Source organism: Rana temporaria, chromosome 9, assembly GCF_905171775.1.
Source record: "Rana temporaria chromosome 9, aRanTem1.1, whole genome shotgun sequence".
NCBI classification, from domain to species: Eukaryota; Metazoa; Chordata; class Amphibia; order Anura; family Ranidae; genus Rana; species Rana temporaria.
In genome coordinates, this window is record NC_053497.1 from 39,433,612 (window position 1) to 39,451,968 (window position 18,357).

The following is an 18,357-nucleotide window of genomic DNA, read 5'->3' on the forward strand; positions in this document are numbered from 1 at the left end:
TTGGGCTTCTTATGCGGACTATAACCTCAAGAGAAGGTATGGCCTGTCACCCCAACTGAGTACACACTGTGAGAAGGCTGTCGGTTAGCCTTTCAGGAAATAGCCCACCTTGGATCTTATTGAGGGTCTCTGGAGATATGAATTGTAGTAAATTCTTAAAGGAACAGTCCATCCTGAGCTTTTTAGGCTGGGTTTCTCCTCTGGATCACAGGAGTGCAATTTGTTTTTTCACTCCTGTGACCCGTTTTCAGAGGAGAGCTGTCTGATGTCCACTCTCCGCGGACATCACTGCCATCAGTCGAAGCAGCGCGACATCACGACTTCCAAGTCTGGATCCGCCAGCTGCCTTGATTGATAGCAGTCTCGGCATCTCCCTGCCCCTCCACGGCTCAGCGCTCCAGTGAACGCAGAAAAGAAGAGCAGAAGCGATGCTCGGGGAGGAGTGAGAACCGAGCCATCGCTGCTGTCTAGCGGCTTAGTGCAGAGATGCTGGGGGACAGATGCAGCATCAGTCTGATGCTCCATCCACCTAGGCAAGTATGACTAAGGCCCCGTACACACCATAGAATCTATCCGCAGATAAATCCCATCGAATGGGTTTCAGCGGATAGATTCTATGGTGTGTACACTCCGGCGGATATTTATCCGCGGATAAATCTCCCCTGGGATGGATTTCCAGCAGATGAATATTTGCTGACATGCTCAACAAATCCATCTGCTGAAGTCCATCCCAACGGATGGATCCGCTCGTCTGTACAGACTCACCGGATCCATCCGTCCAAAGGGATTCCCCGCACGCGTCATAATGATTTGACACATGCGTGGAATTCCTTATATGACAGTGTCGCGCCCGTCGCCGCGTCATAATCGCGGCGACGGCGCGACACGTCATCGCCAGAGGATTTCGGCGCGGATTTCAATGCGATGGTGTGTACACGCCATCGCATAGAAATCTGCTGAAATCCTCGAGAGGATTTATCCGCGGATACGGTCCGCTGGACCGTATCCGCGGATAAATCCTCTCGTGTGTATGGGGCCTTACAAAAAAAAAAACTTCTCTTTTAAGTGCAATATAATCAACCAATAAACAAACAGTAAACTTCTCTTCTAATACAAAGTAGTACACAAATGCTGGAAATTACCACAGCTAATATTAGGTCTACCACTAGATTGTTTGTAATTACTATGCATGTATCATAAGTCAGTATTTATAGGAGAGACTAGTCATAGATCATACATGTGAAGAGGCTTTCTGAGATGTCCTACAGACCTCCCAGTGTTTATGAAATATTGGGGCTCTTCTTTCTTTATAAGCCTGCATTTTTTCCATGGTATATTGTGCATTCATTCTAGATATTACTTTTCAATTTTTGGAGGTGCTTTTGAGCGCCATTCCTTTGCTAGGGTAAGGTGTGCTGCAAATAAGATATGGATAACAATTTTTCTTGAAAGCGGGGGGAAGTATTCAATTCCAAGACTCAGGACAGTGAATGCAGGGGTTAAAGTGATTGTAAAGCTTCACTTTTTTTAAATAACAAACATGTCATACTTACCTCCACTGTGCCGCTTGTTTTGCAGAGTGGCCCCGATCCACGTGTCTTGTGGGGTCCCTCGGCGGCTTTCTCGGCTCCTCCCCGCATCTGCTAACCCCTTCTGGGAAGCGCTCTCCCAAAGGGGTTACCTTGCGGGTGTGCTCCTAAGTCCTGTATCCGGTGTCCATAGACGCCGACTACAGGACTCATTCCCGCCCCCCGGCACTCGCGTCATTGAAGTTTATTGACAGCAGGGCGATCCAATAACTTCACTGCTATCAATCTATCCAATGAAGAGCCGAAAAGACCAGGCCGACATCAAGCGCGTTCTCGATGCGGGACTTTCGAGGGCTCAGGTAAGTAAACGGGGGGCTGGGGGGCCTGCAATCGCCAAATGTTTTTTCACCTTAATGCATAGGATGCATTAAGGTGAAAAAACATGAAACTTTACAACCCCTTTAAAGCATATATGATTCCTGTAATTTCTTGGATAAGCGACAAGACATCTGTCCGGAAAGAACATATTACATCACAGCTTGTGTAGGAGACTGCCAATTGAATGACAATCTCCCCAGCATGAAGTGATGAAATACTTGGGTTCAGTTTATTTTTGAGTAGAGGTGTGAAATACCATCTATGCAGTATCTTTTGTGTGTAATTCCAGTGATCTACACATGCTGAGGATCTGCCATTGTGTTTTATAGCTAAATGTCATTGTTGTAAAGATAATTATTTTTGTAATTCTTGTACCCGTTTTACCATGTTGGGTAGTTTAGTTTGCATATATAGGGGGGTAGAGAATTTATAAAATGGGAATATCCCCTTATGTTTAGCTGGGTATTCTTTTATTCATGTAGTTCCAAAGTATTAGAGATAGCTCTATTGGGCTGGTTTGTTTAGATGCTGAGTAATGCTTTATTTGGAATATTTTATATCTGTCTATCGCGTCTGGTTCAGTTAGGTCAGACGTGGAAAAGTGTGTTCCTTTCTTCCTCCAAGATTGGGTTGATAGTCCTGGGATAAAGTATTCATAGGTCGCTAGTGGGATTTTTAGTCTGCAAATTGGTTTATTAGCAAAGTACTGCATTACTTTTTTTTTGTAGGCTTTCTTTCTTCTATTTTCATCTGCTGATACATTCACAACAGACATACTGGCTTTATCAGTTACAGGAGATGAGACAACCTATTTAACACTAGCAGGGGTGCTTACAATACTTTTAGTTATTTATAAAACCTTTATCCCAAAAGAAAAAAAATGCTGCTGTAACTGTTGTGAGTTGGAGTTTGGCTTGAATTAATTACTAGTGTACCTAGCATTCTCCCAGATTGACAATGCTGCCATCCAAAGGTGCCCCTGGACTCTTTCATCCATAGTGGGGGCACGCTAATACAGGAGGTGTGTTACTGGCAGAATCACCAGGTGAAAACAGAGAGAAAAAAAAGCCTAAAATGGAAAACAAATGCAGCCACCACATCCTAGTGATTGGTGAACTGCAATATAAAATACATTTTTGGTTTTGTGTTTAAAACCACAATCATTTTAAAATTAAATCTGAGGGATGAAGTTCCCTTTTGAGGTTTTAAAACATTTTATGATGGATACATTCTTGTATTTACTAATTATATTTACAATTTTTCTTCTAACAACTAAAGAAAAGCTGTTACATTTGTATCTAGTAAATATAACAGAACATGTCTGGTCCATTTGCTAATCCTTATCTTGAATGTTTTTATAGAAAATTCTGTGTTGTGACCAGTGGCGGCTGGTGCTCAAAATTTTTGGGGGGGCGCAAAGGAAAAAAAAATTGCAGTCTCACTGTGCCCAAACGCAGCCACTGTTACATGCCATCAAACGCAGCCACTGAGCCATCAATTTGCACCACTGTGCCATGCCATCAAATGCAGCCACTGTGCCATCAATTCGCACCACTGTGCCATGCCATTAAACGCAGTCACTGTGCCATGCCGTCAAATGCAGTCACTGTGCCATCAATTCGCACCACTGTGCCATGCCATTAAACGCAGTCACTGTGCCATCCATTGTCACCACTGTGCCATGCCATTAAACGCAGCCACTGTGCCATACATTGTCACCACTGTGCCATGCCATTAAACGCAGTCACTGTGCCATGCCATTAAACGCAGCTACTGTGCCATCCATTGTCACCACTGTGCCATGCATTGTCACCACTGTGCCATGCCATTAAATGCAGCCACTGTGCCATACATTGTCACCACTGTGCCATGCCATTAAACGCAGTCACTGTGCCATCCATTGCACCACTGTGCCATGCCATTAAACGCAGCTACTGTGCCATCCATTGTCACCACTGTGCCATGCATTGTCACCACTGTGCCATGCCATTAAACGCAGCCACTGTGCCATACATTGTCACCACTGTGCCCTTTAATGGTCACCACTGTGCCAATTGTCCCCACTGTGCCCTGTAAATTGCTTTCTTCCCCCTCCGCCCGGCACTTACCTTACTGGTTTTAGGCATCCACGTCCCACGATGTCTTCTCCCGCCCTCGATGACTGACAGGCGTCTCAGCCAATCAGGTTACTGGTAGCCAGAACCGGCCAACCTGATTGGCTGAGACGCCTGTCATCTTATTCAAGGGGCGTACAGTCTGTGCGCTCTGAGAATAAGCTTCGGGCTGTATTGGGAAAGCCTATCAGAGCCGCTGGCTTTGATAGACATTTCCCTACAGCCAACCAGCTGGCGTTATTCAGATGGCCGGAAATTGAGCGCCGACCATCTGAATAACAGCTGCAGCGGCGAAAATAACATAGATTCGTGCAATGCATGAATCTATGTTATTTGACTCAGTGGCGGTGAGAGCCAGAGGGGGCGGCGCTCCAGCACCCTCTATGGACGAACCGCCACTGGTTGTGACTATTTTGTTGGCCTTTAGATAGATGCACAGATATTTTAGGCTACTTAGAGGAAAACGTTAACTTACTTTTCCCAGAAGAGTCACAATGTCTCCCCCACCTAGCTGTAGAATGTTCCCCAGTAGAGGCAGGGGGGTCGGACCTGGTGGAAGTTTTCCTCTTCTCCTAAGCAGACTTAAGCTCACGAAACAGAGAAGTCCGGTGACCCCTGGTGCAAGGAAGAGAGTGATATCCTCCGAGAAATACATGGCCAGTTCTGAGATCATCCAGAATTACCAGCCTAGAAGATCTGCAGATCCTTTTATATACAGACTAACTGAATATAAAATGGGAGGGACTATCGTGTGATATTGCAAATAACATATTGGATTACACTGGCAAGGGAAGTCAAAAGTCTTTCATTCTGTCTAACGAAGGCAAACTACTGAAAACTAAAAGCCCAGAATAAAACATTTGTTAGTTGCAGCTTACCATTTCTTTTTCTTTTTTTACAAGTAGAAACTTATCAATTCCTAAATGTGGTGGCTGTAATAGTTTTCTTTTTTAGTCTTTCTTTTATTTTCACCTGGTGATCTTGCCAGTAAAAATGTTGTTTTTCAAAAGAACACATGTAACTGCTGCAAATGTTCACAATGCTCAGCTTTTATTTGTCTCTGTTAATTTTTCATTCCAAAGGAACAACTGTTTGCTGTAACTGCTCAAAAAGCATTAGCTGGAGTTTGGGTTCAATTTGTTAGCGCATCTAAATCTGCAAGTGCATCTAACAATCCCATCCTCCAGGCTGGCAGTGCTGCTGGCTGCTGTCCTAAGGTGCCCCTTGTGTGCCTTCATCGAGAGTGGGGGCACTCTAATACAGGAGGTGTGTAAGGCCCCATGCACACGAGAAGCAAATGCAAACACATGTAAACTCAAGTTTTCAAAGGCAAAAAACGCCGTTTAAAACGCCCGTTTTTGCAGCGAATTGTGCAGCGTTTTGCCGCGTTTAGCAGCGTTTTACCGCGTTTGCGGCTATCAGCGTCCATAACAAAGACATTGTAGACCCTCCAAAAGCTTTGAAACGCAAAAACATTTGTGTCTGAACCCAAAATTTTGCATCTGAAAAAACGAGCCTAAACCCACCTGCTTTAAAACGCAAAAAAACGTGAATGTGTGCATGGACACATAGGATAACATTAAATGTGTTCAGGGGCAGTTGAAAAAAATGCCCAAATGCCTCTGAACTCGAGTTTACCAGCGTCTCGTGTGCATGGGGCCTAACAGGCCAGGTTTGCAAGATAACTGGAATACTTCACAGGTGATATCATTTGCTGCTCAGTGTTCTTGTCTGCATCTCCCCAAGGTAATACTTAAAATTACCTTGAGAACCACTGTTTTAAAGGCTCAAGTTTTTTTTTTTTTTACCTCAATGCATTCTATGCATGAAGATAGAAAACCTTTTTTGTGCAGCAGCCCCTTTATTACTTACCTGAGCCCCACCTGATCCAGCGTTGTGCATGAGTGACTCGAATTAAACTGTAGATGGATGAAGGTGTGTGGGAAATCTCTTTCCCACACACCTGCTTGGTTCCAGACCCTCCTCTCCTCTTTCTCCTCACCAGCCTGCAGACACACTTCCCCTTGCTATGTTGCATCAGCCAATCACTGTTCTCCCGTCTATTCAGACCCAGCCAAGATGGCTGCCCCCTACACTGGAGACACCCCAAAGATGAACATTGCAAACAGTTCTCCTTAAAAATGGCTGCTGCACTTCGAGATTTTCCTAGCTTGTGACGGAAAATATTGATTATATGAAGACAGGAGGCGAGTATCTTATGCATTAATCCTTCTTTATTAATGCTCACAGCAGAAGTGTAAAACCTTTAACGAATGTAATAAAAGAAAAAACTGGTAGAACCACACCTCCCAGCAGTCCCATGGCCTAAACCACTCCCATTCTAGTCTCTATAAATGGACTGCTCTCACTAGAATCTTCCTCTTTCTTTGCGTGAGTACGAGGTGTCGTTTCCTAAACTCCGATTACCGACTCTTCGGCCAGCCGGCCCACGATTTGTAACCGAAGACTTTCAAAGGAGGAAGGTCGTAGGCCCCGACTGTGTCGACCCACAGCACTTGTTGATTGAACCGAACAGGGGAACATCACCCTAACCATAGGTCAACCGAACGAACGACTCCAGGTAAACGAAAAATCAGTAGCCTGAAATAGAAGACCCAAAACATGAAAGGGTTGGGAAGGGAGGGAAGATACTCGCCTCCTGTCTTCATATAATCAATATTTTCCGTCACAAGCTAGGAAAATCTCGAATTATACATCAGACAGGAGGCTCATATCTTATGCAAGTTCAAAGCTAACACAGCATAAATGTATATACCAAGAAAAGGTCAAAACATTACATAGCAATCAAACATCATAAAACAGACATGGCAACATGATCCTCCGGTCTGAAATAGAAAAAACGGAAGACTGATTCAGAAGACCAATCAGCCGCCATTAATAGCTCAGAGAGTGAGCCTCCGGTCGCCATCACCTTGGTAGCCATGGCCCCTCTGGCCGAGTGTGCTCCAAACAGCGTGATGTCTATACCCGCCAACGCCATGGTGGACCTAACCCAGCGCGCTAGAGTGGCGGTTGTGACCGGATGATGAGGTCTGATGTAAGAAACGAATAGTTGGGAGGAGTCCGGACTACGTAGATCCGCGGTGCTAGCTTCGTATGCTTGTAGGCATCTAACCACACAGAGTCGTGGGTGTGTAGGGAAAAAGGGATAAAAAACCGAGTGCAGGCCGGTCTTCGTCCTGCGGACTATCGTGAACTTGACGCCTTGAGGTGAAAATTGTCGCCTAGAGATGTCCAAGGCTCTAACGTCGGAAACGCGCTTTATAGAAATCAGACAAAGCAGGATAGTAAGTTTGAATGACAGCATCTTAAGAGACAGCGACTCGTTGTCTTCCCAGCTCGAGAGCATGGCAAGGACCCTGGAAACGTCCCAAGTGGACTGATACTTAGGCCGCGGGGGTCGTTTGAACCTGATACCTCGCAGGAGTCTGCAGATCAGGGGGTGTTTGCCGACAGGCCTGGAATCCACTGGATAGTGATAGGCCGATATGGCCGACCTGTAAACATTGATGGAACTGTAAGCCTTGCCAGAGGAAAAAGACTCCGCCAAGTAGTTCGCAATGATGGTTATAGGGGCACGCAAGGGATCAGCTTGCCGTTGGTCACACCAACGTACCCAAAGTAGCCAGGCTGATCGGTATGCCGACCGAGTCCCCGGGGCCCAGGCCATGGTGAGGAGGTCTCTAGCCGAGCTTGAAAGGCCGTCACCCGGGTCTGGCATCCAGAGACCAGCTATGCTAGGAGCATCAGATTGCCTTCTTCCACTAAGGGGTGAATGCCCTTGGTCGGGTGTAACAGGATACGAGGGAACTGGGGAAGGACTCTGGGGTGGTCGATGATCGAGTCCAGCAGCAGAGGGAACCAAGGTTGAGCTGGCCACCACGGTGTGATCAGAACCACCGTTGCTCCCTGATTGGCGATTTGCCGAAGGACCCTGGGGATCATTGAGAACGGGGGAAACGCATAATGTGTACCCCCTGTCCAGGAGTGGCGGAAAGCGTCCACTGCCGAGGACCCTGGGTCCGGTCTCCAACTGAAGAAGTGGGGCAGTTGGTGGTTGAGGCGAGAGGCGAAAAGGTCTATGCCCAAAGGTCCCCAAAGTAAATTTATCTGGGTGAAAACCGAACGGTCCAAGCCCCAGTCGCTGGAGTCTACCAGATATCGAGAGTTCCAGTCTGCTACTGTGTTGGAGACCCCCGGGATGTATTCTGCTAGCAGAGAGATGTCTCGAGACAGACAGAAATGCCAGATCTCCGCGGAGATGTCCGCTAGAATCTTGGATCTGGTACCTCCCAGGCGGTTGATGTATTGAACCGCTGAAATATTGTCCATGCGTAATAATACGCAACAGTTGGTCCGTGTTGCCAGGAAACTCTGAATGGCGAAGAGAGCCGCTGAGAGTTCCAAAGCGTTGATATGTAACAGGGATTCCTCCCTGGACCAGATCCCTCCTGTGGACAGTAGCCCCAAGCGGGCGCCCCAGCCATGTCGGCTCGCGTCCGACTCGATGACAACATCTGGTTGTGCATTGAAAATTGTCCGGCCGTTCCACTCGGTGGCGTGGCGGAGCCACCAGCGTAACTCGACCTGAGCTTCTGGGGATATGGACACTTCGTCCGCGTAGCGGAGGCCCCGTCGCAGGTGTAAGATTTTTAACCTCTGGAGGGCCCGGTAATGTAAGGGGGCCGGGAAAATGGCCTGGATGGATGCAGCTAGTAGGCCGACTATGCGTGCTAGAATGCGTAGGGATAGGAAACCCTTGCGCAGAACCGCCCTGATCTCTTTTCGGATTAGAGCCAATTTCTCGCTGGGAAGTCGCAGGATAGCGAGTTGGGTGTCTATTGAGAAACCCAGAAATTCCATCTCCTGTGCAGGGACGAGAACCGATTTTTCTCGGTTGATTACGAAGCCCAGGCTTTGTAACAGGTCGATGGTCCAGTTCATGTGACGATACGCCAGATTCCTGGAGTAAGTCATTATGAGGAGATCGTCCAGGTAAATGATCAGACGAACTCCCCTGCTCCTCAGCGCTGCCACGACCGGTTTCAGGAGCTTGGTAAAGCACCACGGGGCTGAGGACAGGCCGAACGGTAGGCACGTAAATTGCCAGATGCGACCCCACCATCTGAAGCGGAGGAGATGTTGAGACTCTGGATGCATGGGAACCGTGAGGTAGGCGTCCTTTAGGTCTACCTTCACTAACCAGTCCCCTGGGGTGAGTAGGTCCCGGAGGCAGTGAATGCCTTCCATCTTGAAATGCCGATAGGCGACATGTTGGTTCAAGTCCCGGAGATTTATGACCGGGCGATAACCCCCCCCCTTCTTCTTGACCAGGAAGAGGTTGCTGAGGAAGCCCGGGGATGGGGTGACGACTTCGGTGACCGCATGTTTGGCTAACAATTCCCGAAGTTCGGTGTCTATAAGGGTCACATTTTGTTCTGAAAAATGGATAGGAGGTGGTATTATCCCCAGAGTCGGTGGGGAAACCAGGTCTATTTGGAAACCCGTTACCGTGTTCAGAACCCAGGGATCTGCCGTAATCGCAGACCAGGCGTGCGTAAAAAACATTAGGCGGCCTCCCACCGGTATGAGGGGAAAGGGAAAGAGAGTGGTACTCACCGGAATACGGGCGTGAACGAGGGTATCCTCTTTGGCCGCGTCCTCTCCAGGGTCTTCCACGGGGGGGGAAGAATGGTGCCGGTTGCGCGGTGGTGGTATAGTGGGCGGGAGCCTGGTTATAGTGTGTTTGGGCAGAAGACCTCTGAAAGGGTCTGCCCGTGTTGTATCGGCCGGCAGAACGGCCCCTGTTTCTGCCGGCCCGGGGAAAAACTCTGGCATTGTTGGTTTTCTTCAGGGATGTTTGTGCCTTGTCCAGGCTGTTGAACATGCCAACAAATTTATTAATGTCCTTTATTAAGGACTCGCCAAAAAGCATGCCCTCTGCTGAGGGGCCTGGCTCGGACTCTGCTAAATGGGCTAGTTGCGGGTCGAGGCGCATGAGAATTGAGCGCCTGTGCTCGACTGAACAGGCGGTGTTGGCGTTGCCCGTAAGGCATATGGCTCTTTGGGCCCAACCGCGCAGTTGAGTTAGGTCAACCCCTTGGCCAGTTGTTGCGGATTGTTCCGCCAGATTCAGAATCTTGGTCAGAGGCCCGAACAGGTCCAGGATACGATCCTGGATATTATTGAAGGACCGATCGATCCCTTTCTTAGGCATCTTTCCTGTTTTAAGCAGGTATTTCATTAGTATAGGGTCCACTGTAGGTGTGACAACCGCTTTCATAGGGATATGCGGGCGGGGGCACTCCGCTCTAAGTTTGTTGCGATTGGATTTATCCAATGGTCTCCGTGCCCAGAGCTCTACATACTGGGACACATGGGGCAGGGGAGACCAGTCCCCCGAGCGGGGATGTGAGATAGTGTCAGGGTTGAAAAGGGGTTCCCCCATGGCGTCTAATACGTCTTTGCCCTGGTTGTCAGGGTTGGCATCCGGGAGGATTGCCGAAGCCCCCGCATCCTCTTCCTCATAACAATCAGACCCTGAGACCTCTGATTTATCCGACTCGGCGGATGAATCGTCGTCTGACTCTATGATGTAAGAGTCTGGTTTGGCTCTCTTAGCGGAACCATGCCTTTTTGTTGACTCTCTGAGGCTCAGAGGTTGAAAAGGGTCTGTAGGATGCGTGGGGTGGCAGTCCGTGGAAGGATCTGCTCGCAGCATATTGTTAGCTTCCCCTGCCGGGGAGTCATAAACCGTCACCACGTTCTTCCTTTTAAAGGAGGATTTTCCCTTCTTTGTGGCCGGTTCTGTGCCGAGTGGTACGGGCACAGGGGGATAGTTGGATTGGGAAGCTCCAGAAGCGGCAGTTACTGCTAGTGCTGCTTGGACAGACTGGTTAATAAGGTCCTGTAATTGGGAAGTACTGAGAAGGTGAGTAGGTTCCAGGACCAATTCCTGCCCTGTGGGGGAGGGGGAGCCCTCTTCAGTCATGGTAATGAAAGAGAGAGGCAGCGGTGCAAGGGTTAATAGTGCACAGAAAGTTTTGCAGATATCTGTGAAAATAATATATATATATGGCAGGCAAGCACACCTAAAGGTTCTGTGAGGATTTTGGGGTAATAGAATGTGGGCACAGGGTAAGGATGGGAATTAAATTCCCAGGAGAAGATGCGGTGAACAGACTATACCAGGCTCTCCCTCCGGTCACCAGCGCCGACTGGCACGCGACGGGAGGAGAGCCTGTGAGCGAATGCGCTCTGGGGGCGAAGTCTCGCGAGACTACGGCCCCCAGGCGTCTATTGGTTGGAAGGTGTGAGAGAGCACGTCTCCCGGGTCCAGCGCGCGAAGCGATAGGACGGCGGGGGCGGCTCTGCAGGAGTGGAGCGAGGGGAGGCTCCGCCTACTTGGCGACGCGCGTTCGTCCTATGGAGGGGAGAGAAGGGGGATTGCCCAAGATGGCGCGCCGCATAGGAGAAGGAAGAGGGATGGAGGGGTGCGTAGATCGCTGACAGATCTGACAATAGCAGCGGTGCTAGCGGAACGGAGGTAAGGAAAGATATAGAGAGGCACAGAAAAGTGCTAAGGATAAAGAGGTGTAAGGTACAGTACACTAAAGGTAAAAAGAGCTTGGAAAAAAGCTTAGGTATCAAGGAGATATGGGATTTCTTCAAAATCGCACCACAATAGACATAGAAATATATATAATATATATAATAATAATATCAATATCTAATAATCCGTGTATACTTATCTATGCTCCGCCGTGAGCAGAAAGAAAGAGGAAGATTCTAGTGAGAGCAGTCCATTTATAGAGACTAGAATGGGAGTGGTTTAGGCCATGGGACTGCTGGGAGGTGTGGTTCTACCAGTTTTTTCTTTTATTACATTCGTTAAAGGTTTTACACTTCTGCTGTGAGCATTAATAAAGAAGGATTAATGCATAAGATATGAGCCTCCTGTCTGATGTATAATTCTGAATTATATGCATATTCAGTTTAACCTTGTCTAAAATTCAGAAGGATTATACAGCAGCAGCAAATGAAGAAAAAGTTCCACAGCAGTGATCCCGTGATTGGCGAAAGGAGCCGAACGGCGATGCGCATGCGCAGTATAGCGCCGACTCGCCGTTCGGCTCCTTTCGCCAACCGTGACGCGGCTTACGCGACGGGGGGGAGCTCGTTTTTGGGCAAAACGTCAATCACAGACATGTTAGGAACGCCCACTCCCGCGGGACTCGCAACCCGGATGCCACGGGTGAATATGCTGTACAAAGGTATGTACAGCATCAAAAAAATAATAATAGCCTTAATCGTATTGTAATGTGGGGGCCATTCTAATAAAAAAAAGTTGTTTTTAGGGTAAACCACCCCTTTAAGGTGGTAATTAGACTCATTTGGTGCCTTACCTGCATAAAATTAGCCTCAGAACCTGTGTAATTCATATGTGTTCTGTTTTAAAGGGATGAGGTGGCAACCCTAACAGGCAGAGAGTCGCTGATTGCCGCCATTACTAGTAAAAAAAAAGTCCCCAGATTTCATTTTAAAAATCTGGTCACCTTAGCTTAGGGGATCACTGCTGTGGAACTTTTTCTTCATTTGCTGCTGCTGTATAATCCTTCTGCATTTTAGACAAGGTTAAACTGAATATGCATATAATTCAGAAGTGCAGCAGACATTTTTAAGGAGAACTGTTTGCAATGTTCATCTTTGGGGTGTCTCCAGTGTAGGGGGCAGCCATCTTGGCTGGGTCTGAATAGACGGGAGAACAGTGATTGGCTGATGCAACATAGCAAGGGGAAGTGTGTCTGCAGGCTGGTGAGGAGAAAGAGGAGAGGAGGGTCTGGAACCAAGCAGGTGTGTGGGAAAGAGATTTCCCACACACCTTCATCCATCTACAGTTTAATTCAATCTACTCCTAACTCTGTCAACATGCCTTACATTTTAAAAGTATGTGGTATTATACACCCTCTAGATTTCATGTTTGCTGATTCTTCAGAAAACAGTTTTAGGGGTTGTGCGGCTAAGGGCTTTTTTCTTCATATGTTTTGGAGCTGTGAAAAAAATAAAACCAATATTGCAGAAACTATCTTTACTAACCTCACAAATCACATCTGGCTCTATTATTCTTTCTCCTTCAATGTGTTTACTGTTTGTTCCAATTTTAGGAATGTCTTCTTTAGTACAGTTAATTAATATGTTCTGTATTGCAACACTATGGGCCATTGCATTTAATTGGAATAATCTTTTTCACAAATTAAGGACAGAATCATTTTTCTGACAGAAAAAATATTTCATATAATATAATTATAGAATCATATTCTATTTTTCATATACCGGTAGGTTTTATTTTACTTAAATTTTCTTGGTTTCTGGGCCAGATTCTCAAAAAAGTTACGCCGGCGTATATGGAGATGCGCGGCGTAAGTGTAAAGATGTGCCGTCGTATCTATGCGCCGTAGTCACAGAACCAGATACGCCAGAAACAAGGCTTCTCCCGTCCGTCTGAACTGGTTTAAGTTTACGCAGCGTAGGCGCATATTTCCGCTGATGGCATCCTGCGCTTCCATAGAATTAGTATTCAAATATGCAAATGATGTAAATGCGCAGATTCCCGAACCTACGCGCGATCGGCGTAGGCTACGCGCTGTGCGCGTAAGACGAATGGCCGGCCTAAAGTTACCCCTCATAAAGCAGGGGTAACTTTGCCCCAGACCTGAGTAAGTCAGCTTGAAAGCAAATACAGCAGCACCATCCCGGACGAGCTGAGCAACCACACTTATAGGACAACACATTTGTATGCCAACATGCCAGGGGCAGGTGTGGTCTTAGCACTAGTAGTGTGTGCAGAGGCCGAGGCGCATAGAAGGAGGAGGAGGAGGGCACGGGAGAGGATATACCCACCGCGCATTAGCCTCTTTGGCATGGGTGATTTGGAGGTGTATCACCGTTTCAGATTCAGCCCTGCTGCCATCTTGGAAATTACCAGAGCCGGATGACATCACCAGCACAACACACCGCTCACATGCAGTGCAGCCACTGGTGAAGGTCCTGGCAACAATGCATTTCCTTGCCACTGGTTCTTTTCAGCGCACAAGTGGAGCCGTGGCTGGGATATCACAAACCAGCATGAGCAGATGTGTGCACCAGGTTGTCCCCGCAATCCTCACATGCATGGCCAACCAAATTATCAAACCCACCCAGGAGGACCTGCGGCTGAAGGCAATGCGTGATTTCTGCCTAATTGACGGATTCCCACGCACTGTGGGGGCCATTGATTGCACCCATGTGGCACTACAGCCCCCCCATGACACAGAGCACATTTATCGCAATCGGAAGCATTGGCATTCCATAAATGTACAGGTGATAGCCGATGCCAAATACCTCATATGGCACGTCCGTGCCAAACACCCCGGATCCAGCCATGACAGCTTCATATACCGTCAAAGCAACATCCCAACAGAATTTGACCAGAACGTGTATGGGGACAGCTGGCTGGTTGGTGAGTGACATGGGTGTCAGGCATGTCTGTCCCCCCCATGATGCAGACATCACGAGGGGCACATGCACGGCTAACATCCTCCTGTCTTTTCCCTTACAGGTGACTCTGCATATGCACTGGGACCCCATCTCATGACTCCACTCCGGAATCCACAAACCAGAGGAGAAAGATACAATGAAGCCCACGCACGTACCCGTGGAGTGGTGGAATGCACATTTGGCCTCCTGAAGTCCCGTTTCCGATGCCTGGATAAGACTGGGGGGACCCTGTTGTATTCCCCAAACTTTGTGTGCCAGATCATCGCTGCATGTTGCATTCTACACAACTTCGCAGTGAGAAAGGGCCTGGAGATTGACATACGTGATGACCTGACCCCCCAACCAGATAATCCCCCCCTGACCGAGGGTACCCTGTCTGCTGATGGTACAGCACTCAGGAGATGTCTCGTGGAACGAATCTTTGAACGTTAAACACACACATTAAACATGGCACAATGAGAATGCACGCATGCACATCACTGTGGTCCCTAGCTCACACACCCCACATCCACATCACATTGGATTAGACCGAAGTACCCCGCATGGTACTAGGGAGCAGCAACGCCGCGTCAAGGCCCCAATGATGTTGCTGTCCATTCATACGTCATTCATACGGACCTGGGGAGAACTTATCCCCAGCAACCGACCCCCCCAAGTTCAGCTGTGGTAGTCTGAAGCTCCCCGAGGCAGGTGACTGTTGCTGCACTGTCTACAGCGACATCCTGGATGACATCAGGAACTGCTCCCGAGGAGGCCAGGCTGTCGGATAGGCGCCTCAATTCCACCACAAGTTCCCCCATATGGCGGCTCTGTTGGTCCTGCTGCCTGGCAAGATTTTGTTGCAGCATTCCTGCCGCACCCCTTGTCTTATGGGTCGCCTTCCTGGGCACAGGAGTGGCTGGGGCCCTTGCATAGGGGGAGGACCTTGAGGGGCTGGAGATGAGGGGGATGGGACGGGAGGGACTGGAGAGGGTGTTGGAGGACCCTGAGGGGCTGGAGATGTGGCGGGTAGTTGTTTGGGATGGTCCTGCCACCACATGCGAATCCTCCAAAAAGAGGAACACCTCCTGATCTGTATGGACCACCTCCTCATGGACGACCTCCTCCTCAACCACCTCCTGCACGGAGGACTGCCCACTCCCCTCCACCAAGGCCTGTTGGCTTCCCAGGGGGTCAGCCACAGAATCAGGATGCTCAGGGGATGATCTCGGACGGCCACTGGCAGCATCGGATGGCCCCGCTCCCTCCTGCACACCTGTGGATGACACAAAACATTCACATGTTGGTGGACCCACACACTTGGCACATGTCCCCCCCCCCAAACATGCTACACACCAGATAGGAGATAAAACACACTTACCTGTCCTCATGGCGGGCTCACCTGAGTCGTGGCCCTCCACCTGCTCCCTCTGAAGGCAGCGGGAAATCACTAGCTCCTCTTCAGTGAGCCGGATAGTACAGGGTGGCCCCCCTCCAGTGCCCCTGGAATGCTTGGTGATCTGGGCAAACTTGTTTCTCACCACACCACGCAGGTCATTCATTTTTTTTTATGTCCTGGGGGGTCCTGACCTCATGACCTAAGGCATTCACCTGGCCAGCAATCCTCATAAGGATCTCATCCTTTTTTGACTTGCTGGTGCTGGCACTATCTGCACCATGGAGGCGAGCGTCATATCTCTCCATGGCAGAGACAATGATGGCCCTCTCATCTGGGGTGAAGTTTTTTTTGCGTCTCTCCTTCCTGGGTCCAGGCATTGCAAAGCAAAATTTCAAAATATCACAAAAAACTAGCTCCCCCCCGTCGCGTAAGCCGCGTCACGATTGGCGAAAGGAGCCGAACGGCGAGTCGGCGCTATACTGCGCCTGCGCATCGCCGTTCAACACCTTTCGCCAATCGTGACGCGGCTTACGCGACGGGGGGGAGCTCGTTTTTTGTCAAAACGTCAATCACCAGCATGTTAGGAACGCCCACTCCCACGGGACTCACAACCCTGAAGCCACGGGTGAATTAGCTGTACGAAGGTATGTACAGCATCAAAAAAAAACTAATAGGCATAATCGTATTGTAATGTGGGGGGCCAGTGTAATAAGAGAAAGTCGTTTTTAGGGTGAACCTCCCCTTTAAGAACTGAAAGCCCAACAGAAATAATTTGTTTGTTGCAGCTTACCATTTTTTTTTTTACAAGTAGAAGCTTATCAGTTCTTAGATGTGGTGGCTGCAATAGTTTTATTATTTAGGCTTTCCTTCTTTTATTTTTACCTGGTGATCCTGCCAGTAAATATGTTGTTTTTTAAAAAATAAAAATGTAACAGCTGAAAATGTAGCAGTTAGAAGGTTGAGATAAACCATTTACCACTGACAGGGGGGTTACAATGATCAGCATTTATTTGTTTGTGTTCATTTTTTATTCCAAAGAATCAACTGTTTGCTGTAACTGCTTAACCGCTTCCATACCGGGCACTTACGCACCTTCCTGCCCAAGCCAATTTTCAGCTTTCAGCACTGTCGTACTTTGACTGACAATTGCACGGTCGTGCTACACTGTACCCAAACAATTTTTTTATCATTTTGTTCCCACAAATAGAGCTTTCTTTTGGTGGTATTTGATCACCTCTGCGGTTTTTATTTTTTGCGCTATAAACAAAAGAGCGACAATTTAAAAAAAACACACAATATTTTTTACTTTTTTATTTAATAAATATCACAATTTTTTTTAAAAAACTTTTTTTTTCCTCATTTTAGGCCGAGGCGTATTCTTCTACATATTTTTGGTAAAAGAAATCGCAATAATCATATATTGATTGGTTTGCGCAAAAGTTATAGCGTCTACAAAATAGGTGATAGATTTATGGCATTTTTATTTTATTAATTTTTTTACTAGTATTGGCGGCGATTCGTGATTTTTTTACTGTCACCGTGACATTGCGGCGAACACATCGGACACTTTTGACACGTTTTTGGGACCATTCACATTTATACAGCGATTAATGCTATAAATATGCATTGATTACTGTGTAAATGTGACTGGCAGGGAAGGGGTTAACCACTAGGGGGCGTTGAAGGGGTTAATATGTGTCCCTAAGGTGTGTTATAACTGTAGGGGGGAGGGGACTCTCAAGGGGAGGAGACCGATGTGTGTTCCTCTGTACTGGGAACACATATTGGTCTCCTCACCGCTGACAGGAGGTGGATCTGTGTGTTTACACACACAGATCCACACTCCTGCCGTGATTACCGACAATCGCGGAAACGCCGGTCACGAGCATCGTCGCGCACCATAGATCGCCGGGAACGCAGGACGTCTTATGACGTCCACCCGGATCGAGGAGGGGTTCCTGCCGCCGTCATTTCACAATGAGGCGGTAGGGAAGTGGTTAAACAGCATTAGCTGGAGTTTGGATTAGATTTGTTAGTGTATCTAAAGTGCATCTAACAGGCCCCTCCTTCAGGCTGGCAATGATGCTGTCCAAAGGTGCCCCTTGTGTTCCCTTATCCAGAGGGGGGCACTCTAATACAGGAGGTGTGTTACTGACCAGATCGCCAGATGAAAACAGGGGTAAAAAGCATTAAAAAAAGAAAGGAAAAACGAGTGCAGCCAGTACAAATAAAGGAGAAGTACAGCTAAAGCTCATTTGGCTATACTTCTGTGAATCACAGGAGTGCAGTTTGTCCTGCACTCCTGTGACCCATTTTCAGCAGACAACGGGTTGAATTACACTGTCTGCTGATGTCACAGAACTCAGTCTAGACATCACAACAATGGAAGTCGAGATCCCCC

General features: G+C 48.0%; 1 protein-coding gene across 2 annotated transcripts in view; it reads right to left on the minus strand.

Annotated features, from left to right (window-relative positions):
* Positions 1 to 6,110, minus strand: part of LOC120913355 (cytochrome P450 2G1-like) — a 48,805-nt gene extending 42,695 nt beyond the window's left edge. The window contains exon 1 of one of the 2 annotated variants that reach the window (XM_040323232.1): positions 5,894 to 6,110. In XM_040323232.1, the coding sequence (XP_040179166.1) occupies positions 5,894 to 5,923 (30 nt within the window). In that variant the 5' untranslated portion in view covers positions 5,924 to 6,110. Of the gene's footprint in view, positions 1 to 4,496; positions 4,739 to 5,893 lie in introns of those variants that run through there. The other variant, XM_040323231.1, reaches the window with a different exon arrangement.
* Positions 6,111 to 18,357: the final 12,247 nt, after the last annotated feature.